General features: G+C 37.3%; 2 protein-coding genes across 2 annotated transcripts; one reads left to right on the forward strand and one right to left on the reverse strand.

Annotated features, from left to right (window-relative positions):
- Positions 1–562: 562 nt before the first annotated feature.
- On the forward strand, positions 563–3,191 carry LOC110736929 (protein MAIN-LIKE 1-like). The gene is made up of 3 exons (XM_021917270.1): positions 563–631; positions 1,470–2,633; positions 2,714–3,191. The coding sequence occupies exons 1-3, from the start codon at positions 563–565 to the stop codon at positions 3,161–3,163; spliced, it is 1,683 nt and encodes a 560-aa protein (XP_021772962.1). The 3' UTR covers positions 3,164–3,191.
- Positions 3,192–12,456: 9,265 nt separating this feature from the next.
- Positions 12,457–14,526, reverse strand: LOC110738590 (expansin-like A2). Its single transcript, XM_021918985.1, has 5 exons — positions 14,122–14,526; positions 13,863–13,972; positions 13,520–13,698; positions 13,136–13,268; positions 12,457–12,865 (listed from the first exon to the last, which is right to left on the reverse strand). The coding sequence occupies exons 1-5, from the start codon at positions 14,237–14,239 to the stop codon at positions 12,617–12,619; spliced, it is 789 nt and encodes a 262-aa protein (XP_021774677.1). The 5' UTR covers positions 14,240–14,526; the 3' UTR covers positions 12,457–12,616.
- Positions 14,527–17,594: the final 3,068 nt, after the last annotated feature.

Below are 17,594 nucleotides of genomic sequence, written 5' to 3' on the forward strand. Positions count from 1 at the left end.
ATAGACATAGTCTTAATTAGAAAATTATTACAAGTACATTTCTCTGTATAGTTGCAACACTTTTTTTTTTTTTTTTTAAATGGTTAACGAGAAACACTCTGATTAGATCTCAACTCTCATAATATTTTTGGTCTAATATTTGTAAATTACGAAGTAGAAAGTGAGGGTAATGAATTTCTCACCTTCAAAGTGTCTCTAACACATACAAAATCCTAACCTCTAGATTTTGCCACTAAACCAAATTTGGTGTAACAACACTTGTATTTGCGTGTAATTTATTTTAATGAGGCAAGTAGATAATACATGGAGAACTATTTGTCGATCTATAAAAACCTTAACATTTATCTCTCTTATGATTAATGTGAGACTCAACATCTCTAGTAGGTTTAGTGAACTGCTAAACATCGCCCGCAAATCTCCACATAAAGCCCACAAATTAAAAGTGAAATGACTCTTTTGCCCTCGAACTAAAATTATATTCTCTCTACTCTAGTAAAAAACACACTTTCATCTTCTCTTAACTTTGTAGTCTCACTTTCTCTCTCGAAAATATTTTTTCAAAATGTCGAGGCGGCAAGGCAGGGAAGTGGCGGCACCGGTGGCCGGAGCAAGGGGGTTTGGAGGAGGAAAGGTATGTTTTTTTTTTTGTTAATTTTTTTATTTAAAAAAAAAAAAAAAAAAAAACCGGAAAAGGTGGCGGCCCGGCGGCGACTGGTGGCTGGACGGCGGCGAATGGGCGGCGGCGTTTGGCCCAGACGCCGACACCACGGTTCCGGCGCCTGTCCCAGACGCCATTGCCACGGTGATGGCGCCTGGGCAGGGCGCCGGTACCACGGTGGCGGCGTCCACGTCAGACGCCAACACCGTGGCACCGGCGTCCTGCCCAGGCGCCACCACCGTGGCTCTGGCGTCTGGGACAGGCGCCGGAACCCTAATTTTTTTTTTTTTTTCATTTTCTTTTATTTTTTTTTTGAATTATTTTTTCAAATTTTTTTTTTGCTTTTTTTTGTTTTTGTTTTTCCGTTTTATTTTTTAATTTTTTTTTTTTACTTTGTTTTTTCCAATTTGTTTTTTTTGGGTAATTTTTTTTTTTGCTTTGTTTTTTCCAATTTTTTATTTATTTATTTATTAGGTTATTAATTTTTTTATTTTTAGGTTGTTAATATTTTGTAATGTTTTTAATTTATTTTCCATCATATGTATATTGTTTTATTTATTTATTTTAATTACTTTTTTTATGTTTATATTACATGTTTATATTGCATATTACATGTTTTGTTATTTTGTGTTAGGCATCGTATTTTCGTTCTGGGGCTGGGAAGAGTATGGACATTATGAGAAGTACGATCAACTCAATGGAGAGCTCGGGGCCCAGACACGTTAGATCCCGTGGTATTTCGGCCTCGGCTCGTAGAGAACGGGTGCACTATTCTGAGGATGATGAAGATGATGATGGTGATGAGGAGGAGGAGGAGGAGGAGGATGCAGATGAGGATGTGGACGATCAGAGTGGACCATATGATGATTACGGTCCATTCAGTCAGAGGCTTGATGATGTGTATGAGACGCGTAGGGTAGACGTGCGTAAGGGTAGAGATGGTAGATTTGTTAGTAGATCTGGCACATCATCTGCGTCCACTGTGTCTGCGGTTAGCAGAAAACGGTCGAGGGCCGTTAATGATTCTTGGGTGGTGAGGGGCGAGGTGGCTGGGGGACCTATAGACGGGAGTGTGATTCCTAGCTTTCTAGGACACATCGCTACCCGTATTTGGGAGGACCAAGAGCGGGCTTTGGATAGCGGCATTTTGAAATGCCAAACCCGGGAGAGGACTTGTAACTTCTTGTGTAGTTGGGCTGAGGCTTGGCCGGAGGAGAGCGAGATGGTCGGCCGATTGAGGGGCACTAGAGTGAGCCACCTTCCTGCCACCATGCATGAGAGGATTGACTCGACGCTGATCACGGCTTTCGTTGAGCGATGGCAGCCGGACACGAACTCTTTCCACCTTCCGTTCGGTGAGATGACGATCATGTTGCATGACGTCGAGGCCATCCTTGGGATTCCCGTAGAGGGAAACCGAGCATCTGTTGTCACAGATGCGGATCAGGCAGATTTATTGGCGGAGCTGTTGGCGGTGGATAGGGCTGCGCTGTACACAGCGGCACTTGGTGTGTGGGATCACGGCGGTGTTAAGATCGCAGCAGTTTTGCAGCGATGTTTGCACCCCACTTCACGTAGGACGCAGGACACACAGCTGGCTGCATATGTTTTTCTTCTTCTCGGGTGTACCTTGTTTCCGGATAAGAGCGGAAACAAGCTCAGGCCACGCGACATAGTTGACGCGTGTGAGCCCGACAGAGTAGGCCAGTTTTCTTGGGGGTCGGCTACATTAGCGTACATGTATCGCCAGTTAGGATTCTCGAGCCGGGCTGATGCGGCAGGTATCACTGGATGTATGACGTTGTTACAGACGTGGATATACGAGTATTTCCCGGCGTTTCGACCACACCGCGACCCGGTTCCTATTGGGGATGGCCAGCCACGTGCCTGTGCGTGGAGTCCGCGTGTCGAGAAGAAGTCCATTGACCGCCTGCGATCGATACGGTTATTGCTTGACAGGATGTCCCCATTAGAGGTAAAGTGTTTAAATTATTTCTACTTTTATAGTTTGATGTGTTTATTGTATGAATCTTACTAATTTTAAAAAATGTGCAGGTGAACTGGATGCCTTTCGGCCAGAACCCTAGTAATAGGGTACCCAGGACCCTCTACACGGGACTGATTCAGTATCGTGAGATCGTAGAGGCGTACATGCCGCAGCGCTGTCTTCGCCAGCTTGGATATGTCCAAGTTGTTCCTCCTCCACCAGCATGGCCCAGTAAGGCCGTCCGATCTGCGTCGTCGAAGGAGTACGTCGTCCAATGGCCGGCAAGCATGATTGGCACGTGGGAGCAGTTTCCGATGGTTGCCCGCATATGGATTGAGCAGCTGCAGCGGCCGCCAACTGGGGTGGCTGCCATGTGTGACCAGCACTACATGGAGTGGTACAACCGGCACTCGCACCCGAGGTTGATCAGAGACGTCCACCACGGCGACGACGCCGATGATGATGATGTGCCACCGCCCACTGCCGTGGATGCGGTACGTCTCATAAAACATTTGTAGTTGTGTGAATTTGACATTATATTTTTAGTTTTTATAATTTTTATTTTAAGTTGTAATTAGTGGGCATACGAAAATTAAATACAAGTTCACATTTAAATGGGAAAACTAAATACGAAAATTAGAATCCGAAAATTAAATAAATGGGAAAAACATAGCAATAACAATAGAAGGTCACATAGAAAAGGCAACTAGATTGTTCCACTGCTGCACCCGGTCATGATATAGCGCATCCCAGCCCTCTACGCTTGCTGTACGAATGGTGTACCACGTTGGTATGATCGGTGGGACCGGAAAATCGGGTGACAGGTCCAGTCGGATGAAATGTCTGTATGACGGCCCCAGAAATCCAATAGCAACCTCTCTTACCGGTCTGGTGACGGTCTCACGCGAACACCAAGGCAGAACCGTGGTACATGGATAGTAAGCTCCACCATGCAAACCAAGGCCGAAATGCATCACTGCACACTTGTAGATGTTTGCAACGGCGAAGAGATCAAGTGGCGCGTCGATCCATTCTACCTGTTGCACACATCAAAAAAACACAATTAACAAGTCAGCAGAAAACTAAACAAACACTCTAAAAAGTAAATTAAACTAAAGTACCGTACCGGTGCCGGGCATATTCACCGACGAAGAAGTTTGACTACCACTTGATGACGATGTACGACCACGGCCACGACCACGACCACGACCACGAATGTACTCAAACGCACTCCTTTCCCGCCGTGGTTGTCGGCCCCGTGGTCGCTCGACCCCCTCAGGTTCCTCATGATCCAAGCACGACGAGTTGAACATGTCATGAAGTACGTGGGTAGCACTACGAATGATTGAAGGGTGGCTGGAGGACACTTGGTCAAACATCGAACGAAACTGCTCCAACTCCTCCTGTTCACGGTTGACTGTCTGTGGAACAGCATGCTCTCCGATAACGAGCGTCCGCCAGAATGGATGAACCTGATCAACATGTAACGACGCCCTATCTTGCGTAATTACGCGGTGAATGGTGCATGCACAAGGTAGTCCATGAGTCACCGATATAGCACATCCGCACCGAATAGCCACTTCATCACCCAACTCCCTCATCCTGGTGTGCTCGCTCAGAATCAACCCCAAGCAGTAGTGTGACACACGACCATGGAGAATCTTAAATATGAAATGGTGCCGTCTGGAGTCCTCGAGAGAGTTCTTGATGCCGTTCCTCTGAGTATCAATAGCCTTGTTTATTCTCTCGAACAGTGTATCCAGAGCAGAGGTGGAAGAATCAATCCAGTCCTTCAGAGCTCTATGAGCGCTCTCAACTCTACATGTAGTAGTGTTTCCAAAATGAAGAACTTGGTTTGTCCAATATTTGACAAACTTTTCCCTCTGAGGCACCCACTGCTGCATCACATAGTCTACGATTGCCGGGCACCATTGGTATGCATCCTTGAAGTTATCCAAGGCTCGGTCGTACTCTGCCTCCGTGGTAGCTTGCAGGATCTTCCGCCACTTACCATTTACCAATCTCTCTGCTGAATCTAAGTTCTTGTTGAAAAGGTTGTAGGCTTTGACTTTCACGCAGTCGTTGATGTGCCATGTGCACAGTAAATGGCTCGACTCCGGAAATAGCTCCGCTATAGGGGCAAAGAGACCTCCCTCACAATCGCTGACGATGGCCGATGGCTGAACACTTGGGCCGATGTAATTTCTCAACTTCTCCAACACCCAACGGTAACTCGCAACCGTCTCATCCTTCATAACTGCATAACCAATCAAAAAGTTCTGGTTCGTTGGAGTCATCCCAACCATCTCAACCAGTGGAAACTTATACTTGTTTGTCTTGTACGTTGAATCGATCAGAATCACAGATGGCCAAGACGAAATCATATCAGCACAATCAGGATGCACAAGGAACAAATGAGTCACCTCCGATGTGTCTTCATCAGATTCAAACCAGTACAGGTAACCACGTGCTTGTGCCTGGTGTAGAAGCTGCTGTATAGGGTTCCTTCCCTCTGACCGTTCAAACCTCAATTTCTGTCTGACGTTGTAGATGTGTCTTCGGTTTGGCTGGTCTTCAGGAAATTTCTCCAACACAGATGCTAATATTTTAGCAGGCTTCACTTGAGCATCACTCATTTCTTTTACAATTAGTTTCGCACCAGGACTTAGGCCACTTAACTGTCGATGACCCACTTCATATGCGATCATCTCATGGTTGTGATACCCCCATTTACCGTAACTCTTCACTTCCCAACCGTCACCCCTTTGCTGTTGTCGAACCTTTACTCTGAACTGACACCCACAACCTTTCCGCTTTGTATCAAACCGAATCGCTTGACTGAAATCTCGTTCCTCCCTTTTGCGATAACGGTCGCATCTCAAAATGCGATCCATTCTACCATCCCGTTGAGATTTATGAGTTGCTACTACTAAACAAAAACCTGATCTAATTGCAACATGTTTCGCCCAATCAACCGCTTGTTGAGCATCTTCAAACAGACCATCGTGTACAAAAATCCCACTATAATCATTTCCGTCTCCACCATAATCCTGCAACAATAACATATAAATATAATCACATAAGATTAGATTAAATTAATACATTTGACACAACATTAGCACAAAAGCAAAAACAATAATAAAATATAAACAACAAACAAAGAAATAAAAAACATAAACAAAAAGTATTCAAAAAAAAAAAAAAAAACAAAACACAAAAATAAAAAACATAAACAAAACTTTAGATTAAATAAAAAAAAAAAACCAAAAAAATAAAAACAAAAAAAAAAACATAAACATAAAAAACATAGCGATCAAAAACACAAAAATCAAACACAAAATTTTACATTACATTTTAAAACAATTAAAAACAAAACAAAAAAAACCAAAAAAAAACGAAAAAAAATTGTAACACAAAAAAAAAAAAAAATAAACAAATTTTAAATTAAATTAAAAAAAAAAAAAAAAAATGCAGTGGCGCCTAGCCAGGACGCCGCTACCGTGGCGGTGGCGTTTAGCCAGGACGCCGCTACCGTGGCGGTGGCGTCTAGCCAGGACGCCGCCACCGTGGCGATGGCGCCTGGCCAGGACGCCGCTTTCATGGTGGCGGCGTCTTGGCCAGACGCCACGGCCACGGTGGCGGCGTCCTGGCCAGGCGCCATACCTACGGAGGCAGCGTCCTGGCTAGGCGCCACCACTACGGTCACGGCGTCCCGGCAGGACGCCAGCCGCCAATTCGTGGTTTTAGATGGCTTCGTACCTCCTTTTCCGGCGTCAACGGCGTCTCTCCGGTGCATCTAGCCGACGTTGAGGGCTCTTCGGTTTCACTCGGCGATCCAGTCCTGCTCCACATTTTTGGTGAGTGAAAATTTTCGGTAAAAATTAAAACAAGGGCAATAATGTCAAAATTTTTAAAAAATGTGGGCTTTATGTAGAAAAACGCGGGCGATGTTTAACAAGTCCCGTGGTTTAAGGGTCCTTATTAGCAAAAGTTTATATGGTTAAGAGGATAAAGTTATGACAATGGATCACATATTCTCTATCATATTACACCAATAAAAAGAAAACACTATATTTCGTAAAAGATTAACATATAATTAGGCTAAACATTATAATGATATAAATTCATAAAGATACAATTGATAAGTGTACATAATGGAATTTTATAGTAGTGGATTTTGTAAATTTTTTTTAAAAAAAAAAAATTATGGGAGATTTTTAAGTAGTTGTAGTTAGGGCCTGTTTTGATTTAATGAAAACAACTTAACTGAATTGAATTGATTGGGGCTGAATTAAAATGAATGGTTTATGAGAGAAGGAAATTAAGAATTGAATTAAAATGATTGAAGATGAACTAAACTGAAGTGAAATGAAATTAAGATGAATAGAATAGATCCTTAATGGTTGAACATCGTAATATGATATGGTAGAGGTTTGGCATGGTATTGAAAAAAGAGGTGAGATGAAATAGAGAAAAGGAGAGTATATGAAAGAAAGTGAGAGTGAAAGTGATTAGAGAGAGAGAGAGAAGTGTAAGGAGATGGCAGTGAAACACGGGCAATTAATGTAGGGATGTAAATGACAATTGATTTGATAAGGGCATTGTTCATACTTCATTCCTACTTGTATAGACTTTCCCAGATCAAATCTTGCTACGCGTCATGTTTTAGGTGGATAATAGGAGAATGTCCGTCTATTCAAACTGACCGCTATTCCGCATCACACACTACATTACAATTTACAAGCGCAACTCCCTTCCTTCTCTCTCTTTCTTCCTTTCCCTCGCTCTCCCTTTTATTAGGAATTAGCATAGCGGGTCGTGCCATTAGTCATCCCCTCTAATTTTAACACTATTTGCATTCATGGAGTACTACTTTGTCAATAAAATACGTACTTCCTCTAATTTTCCTCTATTTGCATTAGTGATCCCAAAATTTTCGAAAATTAAAAGGGAAACTCTAACCACTTGAAATATACCTCACCCTCACTTAATTAAATATATTAATAGTCAAACAATTTGTACCAACATACATGAAAAGGGCTAGTATATATTACGTGTCACTTAAAAACAACTAAGGGAATACTTTTTTTTTCTATGTTTTAAGTGTTAAACTCACCATATCAACTTTCTTTCTATGTTTGCTTGAATTGTTTTAATTTTTATTTATAGTTATAATAATATTTATTCATTATCACTACGTAATTTTTACACAATTAATTAGCATAATCAATTTTGACATTTTCATATATCAAACAATTTATCAAAAATGTCTAAAGGGGTGGTAAAAAAACATTCAATAACTTGTCTCAGAAACTAGTAAATGTAGTTAAATCCCCATTGACAGTAACAGTAAAAACCAAATGAAAAAGAAAGAGAGTAGGGAATAGGCTGCGGCAGCTGAAGGAGTAGGGGAAGTTGCATAGAACGGCGCAATGATTATGGGTTGGTTGTGCTCTGCCTCATGCCTCATGCCTCATGCCTCCTGCATTAATCCTTTTATATGTCTATTCATCTTTCATCTTTCCTTTTTCCGGTTACTCTCATCTTAAATTAAGCATCACTCTCATCTCATCACCCCTTCTATTTCCCTCCCTTTCATTTCGCTGCCTTTACTCACTCTATGAGTCTATTACTTCTACTACGTATATTTTACAACATCGAGACACGTTTATTTCTTCTCGTTAGGTTTGGATATGCTTATTTTTAACAAGCGCAAAAACATTTACGTTGAAGACTTGGAGTAGTATTTCATGCAACTATTACATCTTAGGGCTTGTTCATTTTAGCTCCAATCAGTTCAACTCCTAATTTTCTTCTCTTATAAAATATTCATTTCATCTCTATTCCCTTCAATTTAACTCCAATCAATTTAGTTCATTTAACTCATTTTAGTTTATGTGAACTGACCCTTAGATTAGTGTTTAATGCCTAATGTGACACAAATGCCACCCTTAGCACGCACACAACTTTAATGTACAACCTCGAAAGCCTACTGATCGACTACTGAGGTATGTAAGTTCGTGTCTTTACTCCATGTGCACTTAACTTTGTATACGTAACAAATAATATGGACTTGGAGTATCATTTTTTAAACTTTTTGAATACTTAGTCACAACTTTAATATACGTTATAAAAAACCGTTAATCAGTGCAATGCTAAAGAGTAGGAATATCTAATATTCAAGCTAACTATAGTAATAACACAATATTTTTGGTCGGAGATTTTTTTTAAAAATCCTAGCATAGCCTCAATATGATATGGTGTCAAAAATTAAAATACTACATATATCCGGATCGTATTATATGCAACTTTGGAATTTTTTATTTCTCACAAATAATACCCCAAAATTCCATATAATATGATCCGGAGATAGCATTAAAAATTTATTTTCACTATATACTACTCCATATTAGTCTATATTATTTATTTTATTATACAACGACGAAGTATATGACTAGGATGTGGTATAAATTTAATAACGCTTAATTTTAAATATTCATAATTTTATATAGTCGGCGACTATCTTAGTTCTTAGAATTTTTCCACAGTACTAACAAAGCCAGAGTAGATTTGTTTGGAAGCAAAGGCAAAATGTTCCCCACATAGCTTAATTTTGGCATGTTTAACAGGTGTTTGTGTTGAAGGTGGGGGTGGGACTTGAGAGGTGGGGATGTTATAACTTATAAGTATGGGCTATTAGTCCTATTGTAACACATTAACACTGCACAACTAGCTGGTGCTACTCGTTTCATGGAAAAAGCATTTTGCTTCTATTTCCCAATAACTTATCTACTCCTTTCAATTTCACTGTAATGCCCTACTATACACCGATTTTTGTTACTTGTATAATAATTGCCAAGAAAAGTCAATTTTAGGATTTGGTACCACATTTACAAGTATATATCACAATTAGAGCCCTATTCTTTTAAGCTGTTCTGCTCTGTTGAGTGCTAACTCAATATGCTCTACTCTTTTATGCTGACACCTGCTGAAATCTGTTATGCTCTGCTTGCCCAGTAGCTGAAAAGAACATGGCCTAGTTTTTGCTGACAACAATGCGTCGGTGTAACTTGTACAAGCATACTACATAGTATCATTTACACACAATTCGATCAATCTGTGGATTATAAAATAAATTTGAAAGTAGAAAATGTCAAGTTTGCTCTTTGTGGCATTGGTGTAACTTGTACAAGCATACTAGTATACTACGTACACAATGTCCTTACATACAATTCGATTGAATACGTTGTTTTATTGAAATACTACCTCCGTTACATATTATGTGCAACGATTAGACATTTTCCTTCTCTGCTTTATGTCAAATCGTTGCGCATAACCTGTAACGGAGGTAGTATTTGTTATTACATATACGTGTTGATTTTTGATATGTAAAATTATACATGTAAACAAATACCGTAATTTATCATAGTAAACAAAAGAGCTAAATTATCCGACATCGTTGTCAACTAATTAAGTAAATAACGGGATATTTTCAAATTAATTGAAAGACAAAAATGACTTTAATTTTGTTAGAAAACCTAAAAGAAAAAGGGCATGTAGAGAGGTCGTGATATTAGTCACAAATGACATATTGGGGGCAAAAAATAATGGTACAATAATTAAAAAGAAACAAAGAAACAGGCAAATTGATGGAAGTGTCTTGGTTGCTTAATAGAGTAGTCAACATGTTGTTCCCCTCTTCGTCGTCACCCTCAATATCGTTAAGAGGGGTCAGTCCCCCACACCAAAAGAATCTTCCCTTCATTTGAAAATGGCCCTTTATTCTTCATTTTTGCATATACGATAATGTTGACTCGAATGAACAATACAAGAGGGGGGGTGAATTGTATTGTGGAGGAACTCGGGTAATTTTTGCGAAATTCTTAAATAAACTTAAACAAAAACTTTAAAGTGCAAGAGAGATTTTACGTGGAAAACTTCTTGGCCCTAATCAAGAAGAAAAACCACGACCACAAGGGATTTTAAACTCAACTCTTAATAATAATAGGGCAAACAACCTATTACAAATTAAGACTCTAAACTCAAGTTCTTCAACGAACTTAAGTTCCCCCTCAACTGATCCCTCAATCAGTTGAGCACTCTAATCTCTCTCTTTCTCCTTGCTTCACTCAAAGCAACTCAAACACTCTAGAGTTTACCCAAACTCTACCCCAATACAACTCAAGATTAACACTACTAAGATGTTAAATACAAAGACACTCAAGGACTTAAGTGGATTTTTGACTCTTTTAGAAAAGCTAAGTATTGTAATGCTCAAGTGTACTTTTCAAAACAGAAAACTAATCCTATTTATATAAGAGGAAAGCGGTTGAAACTTTTACGTTTGCTTCCAACTCCCACTATACCACAACTTCCATTAATTTAGGAAGTGCAGTTCGTGGAGGCTTGAGCAGCAAGCTAAATCACACAATAAGGAAGTGGTTCCTTTATTTTCTAAACCTCCTTGACTCAGTAAAAAGACGTTTACAAAATCAGTTTTACCAAGTCAGATTTTCTAAAATATTAGGATAAAATCAAAACAGAAAATCATTAAAAAAAAATAAGATAGTTTTTCTTTAAAAGATAATTTTCCAAATAAGATAGAATCTTTTTAAACAAAAAAAAAATAAAATCTTTATAAACTGAAATTAAATCCACTTAAAATCCTATCAATTGTCAATGTACTTAGCAAATAAACAAGAAGCCTAAAATAAGCAATAAAGATACAATAGATTTCTTGGAACTCAGTGAAGCTTCGACTCTGGAGCTTCAGTTCCTCACTCAAGGAACTAGGTTTCTGATTGTCTTCTATGCTCATCCATAGCTCAATCTTTAGACTTGTTCCATGCTCCATTCTGACTCTAGAACTTCGTTGCCAATAAGAACCTGTCAAATACATCAAAGCTAATAGACAAAGGTTAACGCCCTTATGGGTTTGCTTAGGTTCCTTAAGTCATCATCAAAACTTAAGATCAACAGATAACCTTCCCTTCTCACTTTTCTTTTTCATTCTTGCTTCATTTTCTACGCGTAGTTGTTCTTTGGAATTACTATTCCCGCTTGATCCTCTTTATACAAGTCTTTTGAATGCGGATATTTAACGTTTATCTTGATGAAACCGAATAGATGATTGCATATAAGGAGTTAAAAGTGAGAATGTACGTAAAGTCATTTATTTTCAATTCAATGATTTGGACTTGCACATTTTAATGGTCTTAATTTGTGGAGTATTGTACTTCTTTAGGATTGGTAGGCCACCGGCTCGTTAGGCCCATTTTTTACATTATGAAAACGGGAAGATGGCCCACTATTTGTTTGGATGACTTAAACCTCAGCTCCTCGAATGAGCTTGTACTTCAACAGATTTTTGCCTTTTCAATTTTTTCTTTTTACTAGTAATAATACATTTAATTTCTTTTCCTATCTTTGTGCAGCCCATTTTTTTAAAAACATACCAATATTTCTAGATATTATACCGGTAATGTTTGACAACTAACTATTAGTTTAAGCGTAGTTATTTTGTAGCGTGATCAAAGTAGACGTTGATATACTACCTCCGTTAACTTTTAATTGCAAATTTAGAATATTTTATCTCACAAATAATACCCCAAAGTTGTAACTAAAAGTTAACGGAGGTAGTAGCTTATTACTTGGTGAATTTTTGACATCGGGAGGGTATACTCAAACTCCCTCCATCCACGACGTAGCTCAAGAATCCACCGTCATCACTTATCACCACCTCTATCTCATCTTTCCTTTTGTTCAAATAATGGTATATATTGCTAACTAGTGCGAGGTTTGCATAATTGTATTCAAAGTGAAAAATTGGACTTGACATTCATATGTATCTCTTTATTATTACATACAAATACTTATTTTAATTTTTACATAAATATATACTTTTAGTTTTATTATTCTATAACATAAAAGAAAACATACAACTTATAGCTTAAACATTTCTACATCTAAAATTATTTCCATTGTGTATCATCATCACAAGGAGAGCAAGCCTCTTGAGCAATATCAGTGATTTGAACTTTGGTGTCATAAATAACTCCGGGCTTCCAATCTGCTGGTAAGACATTTTTGGCCCAAATATTTTTGCCATCATAGCCCGATGTTACAACAAATCTGAACTGCAAAGGCCCATTTGGTGCCCTGCTTGTGTCCCACACTATTCCATGATTTCGGCTCATGAAAGTCCAATTTGGTGAACCAACCTATTATTTCATACACAAACACAAAAATTAAAGTTTATTAAGGTATTATTAATGTGAACCAACCTATCATTTCACTATAAACACAAAAATTAAAGTTTATTAAATGTAAACAAATATTCTTAAAATGTGGGCTAATGTTTTTTGACATGCAAGATCTATTTTTTGAATTCTATATTTTCCTAACCTCTCATTTATGGAGATATCCCTAGTTTAACTACTTGCTCATATGCTTGAGGAAAATAGATGGAGTACATTTTAAAATATGGTTACCTGAGCAACATTGATTGCTACGATTTCTGTTTGTCCACCTTGGTAGAGAATTTTAATTGCCAAGTAACCAGGATTATGGCTAGACTCATCAACTCGAATAGCCAAATTTTGACCTTTATAATCACACGGGATCCTGTTATGCACATGTAAAATGATGTAAGAACGATTTTAACCTTAAGACTTTCTACTCCATACTCAAGATAATAAGATCTTAGATAATGTTCAACACAAATCATGTTATTGCATTTTTGAAAATTATCAATATTGACAGAACATTTATATTCATTCACACTTATTTGTTTTCAATGTATCATTTCACATTCATAAATATATATTCGAAGAATATGAGCAAGGTAACATAAAAATTAGTTTAATAAATGTAACCTTTTATATTCCACGTCATTAATTCCAAGCTTCTCAACATCTAGGTCCTTTCCAGGGTTGGCCATGGCTTTGAAAGCTCGATTGCTCAAAACAAAATCATTTTTATTATTTGTATTCAGATCAGTTAATATCACTTTAGTCCCTGCCTTACTACACAGATAATTATCTTTGCATCTTATCTGCCATAACAAAAATAACTGATTTTAGCACATAATATAACAATATAACATCAGTGATCATCTATCTTACTAAAGCATATTCGTAGTAACCCCGTCTGAATTTACATACAATACAACTTTAAACGATAATATCAACGTGACAACTAATTTCGAACATAAAATACCTGAAAGCATGCACCACAGCCAGCACCATCGTTATACAATTTAGAGACACCAGCTGCAAGAAATCCCCTGTTTAAGTTCAAAGCCAACGAACCATACCCACATGCTCCAGCTGCATCAATTCAAAAAATTAACGATCACCCACTTATTAATGGCATAAAATATAATTTGGGTCAATCTCAAATTGTACTAATTACAATCAGTTTAATCAAAATTCAATATTAAAACTAGACTAATAAAACAGGGGAGATATTTATTTACATGAAAGTGGTGAATCATTATAGAAAAAAGCAGCCTTTGATCGATGAACACAACGATCACAAGCTGTTACAGATGATACAAACAGTATCATAAAGATGAAGACCACAAATCCCGCCATATTTGATCAATTTTGTGGAATATTTTGAATTGGGTTAGAAATTATTGATTTAATTCACACATATATATAGAAAATTACGTATAATTTCGAAATTAAAAATAAAAATGGTGTACAGGTAAGCAAAAAGAGGGAGAAAATGAGATATAAATAATGAGGTAAGTTTGTTGAGGGGGTGAAGGAAAAAGACAGGGGAAATTGTGCAAACGCGGGAAAATGGCGGCGAAAAAAGAAAAAAAAAATGAGGAGGATGAAAGTGAGTGAATATGTAAAACAGGGCACTTAGTTACTGGTTTTTGTTGGTGGCCATTATCTTATGTGCTGTCTTGACTATTGACAATTGCCCAATATTTCATTGGTTTTATATTGAATGATTATGAAATGTTTATGATTAGTGATTTTGTTATTGGAGTATTAACTTGTTATATTAGGGCATGTGTAATCCTACTTAATTACTTGTATCATCATGTTTCATTCTAAATTATGAGATGGGTGTTAATTAATGTTTGCTAATAGTGATGAATGTGTAATTGATTTAAATTAATGTTTACTCATAGTGATGAATTTGTAATTGATTTAAGTAACATGCTATATACAGGGTTACAGATCTACATATAAGAAGCTAAAAGTGGAAAAAAAAAAATACGAGTATAACATTTGTTACATTGATTTGCGCGTAATTTTGTCATCCATTCTTAAATTAATACCAAATAAGAAAAGTTATTAAATGTTTATTCATAGTCTTACGAACTACATATATCAATACTTCTTCCGTTTCTATTTAGTTGACACATTTGATTTAAGAACATTTATTAAGGAGAGGAAAGAGAGTGAAAAAGCAAGTGGGTAGCTTGTAAATGCAAGGTAAAAAATTTACCCTAAAAGGAAACATATCAACTAAAAAAAAAATTCTTATAAAGATATACGTGTCAACTAAAAAATACAGAGGTAGTACATAGCATTACCCTTGATTTAAATTAATGTTCACTCATATTGATGAATTTGTAATTGATCTAAATAAAGCTCATTTATAGTGGTGCATTTTTAATGTTCATGTTAAAGATTTCTATTGTTTAAAGTAGGTAATATATCTTAAATTTTTTACTAGTATTAATAATTAAGACTTATGATATGTATGGCCGAAACCTCAAAAATTTCTCAAAAAACGTAAATATTAGCCTTCAATTTAGGAATTTTTTTACATTTTCCGTCCGGATATAAAAATTGTCGAAATATTTTTACCATAGTACCAAACACCCTCCGGGAGTCCAATTGGGTGCGTGGAACCATCCAATTTGCCTTTAAACGACCAATTTACTAGTTCACAACTTACACCGATTTCATTCATTCAAGCCTACCACGAACATTTATGACAACAAATAATGATCACATATGGTTCCAAATGACATTATATGATCCCGAGATGTATTCCCTAGAATTTCAAGATTTTGCGACACCAGACCCCGAAAACTCCAAAAAATCTCAAAAAGCGTGGATATTAGCCTTCAATTTTGAAAAATTTTCAACTTTTTATGGCCCAAAAATAAAAATTGCCGAAATGTTTACCATGGTCCGTAATACCCTCCGAGATTCCAATTGGGTGGGTGAAACCATCCAATTTTCCTTTAAACGACCAATTTACCGGTTTACCAACTTGCACCGATTTCATTAACTCAAGGCTACCACGAACATTTATAACAACATAGAAGGATCATTTATGGTTAGAAAAGGAATTATATGAACCCCGAGATGTATCCCCAAAATTCTCATTTCTTTTCGACACTGCACCTCGGAACCATTGAAATTTATGAAAAAGCATGGATATTAGCCTTTAATTTTAGAATTTTTTGACTTATTTTCGCCCGAAAATAAAAATTGCCGAAATTTTTACCATGGTCCTTAATACCATCCGGTAGTCCAATTGAGTGGGTGGAACCATCCAATTTGCCTTTAAACGACCAATTTACCGGTTTACAACTTGCACCGATTTTATTAATTTAAGCCTACCACGAACATTTATGACAACAAATATTGATCATATATGGTTCCAAAAAGCATTATATGACCCCGAGATGTGTCTCCTAAAATTTCAAGGTTTTTCGACACCAGGCTCCGAAACCTCTTAAATTTCTCAAAAAGCGTGGATATTAGTCTTCCATTTTTGAATTTTTTGACTTTTTTCCGCCCGAAAATTAAAATTGCCGAAACATTTACCATGGTCCCTAATACCCTTTGGGAGTCCAATTGGGTTGGTGGAATCATCCAATTTGCCTTTAAATGTCCAATTTAATTACCAATATACAACTTGCACGGATTTCATTAACTCAAGCCTACTACGAACATTTATGACAACTTATAATGTTCATATATGGTCCCAAACGACATTATATGACCCCGATATGTATCCCATAAGATATTAATACTTTTCTACACCGGACCCCGAAACCTCCAAAATTTCACAATAAGCGTGGATATTAGCCTTCAATTTTGAAAATTTTTGATTATTTTTCGCCGGGAAATAAAAATTTCCGAAATGTTTACCATGATCCCTAATATCCTCCGGGAGTCTAATTGGGTGGGTGGAGCCATCCAATTTGTCTTTAAACGACCAATTTATCGGTTTACAACTTGCACCGATTTCATTAATTCAAGCCTACCACGAACATTTATGACAACAAATAATGATCATATATGGTTCCAAATGGCATTATATGACCCCGAGAAGTATTGTCTAGCTTTTTAATACCAGGCCCCGAAACCTAATAAATTTCTCAAAAAACGTGGATATTAGCCTTTAATTTTGGAATTTTTAGACTTTTTTTCGCCCGAAAATAATAATTGCCGAAATGTTTACCATAGTCCCTAATATCCTCCGGGAGTCCAATTGGGTGGGTTGATTCATCCAATTTGCCTTTAAAGGACCTATTTAGCGGTTTATAACTTGCACCGATTTCATTAACTCAAGCCTACCACGAACATTTATGACAACAAATAATGATCATATATGGTTCCAAACTGCATTAAATGACCATGAGATGTATCCCCTAAAAATTTCAAGAATTTTCGACACCGGGCTCTGAATCCTCCAAAATTTCTTAAAAAGCATGGATATTAGGCTATTAGCCTTCAATTTTGAAAATTTTGACTTATTTTTTCGCCCGAAAATAAAAATTGCCGAAATTTTTACCATGGTCCCTAATACAGTTTGAAAGTTCCATTGGGTGGGTGGAACCATCCAATTTGCCTTTAAACGACCAATTTATCGGTTTACAACTTGCACCGATTTCATTAATTCAAGCATACCACGAACATTTATGACAACAAATATTGATCATATATGGTTCCAAAAATCATTATA

This window comes from Chenopodium quinoa, unplaced genomic scaffold, assembly GCF_001683475.1.
Source record: "Chenopodium quinoa cultivar QQ74 unplaced genomic scaffold, ASM168347v1, whole genome shotgun sequence".
NCBI lineage: Eukaryota > Viridiplantae > Streptophyta > Magnoliopsida > Caryophyllales > Amaranthaceae > Chenopodium > Chenopodium quinoa.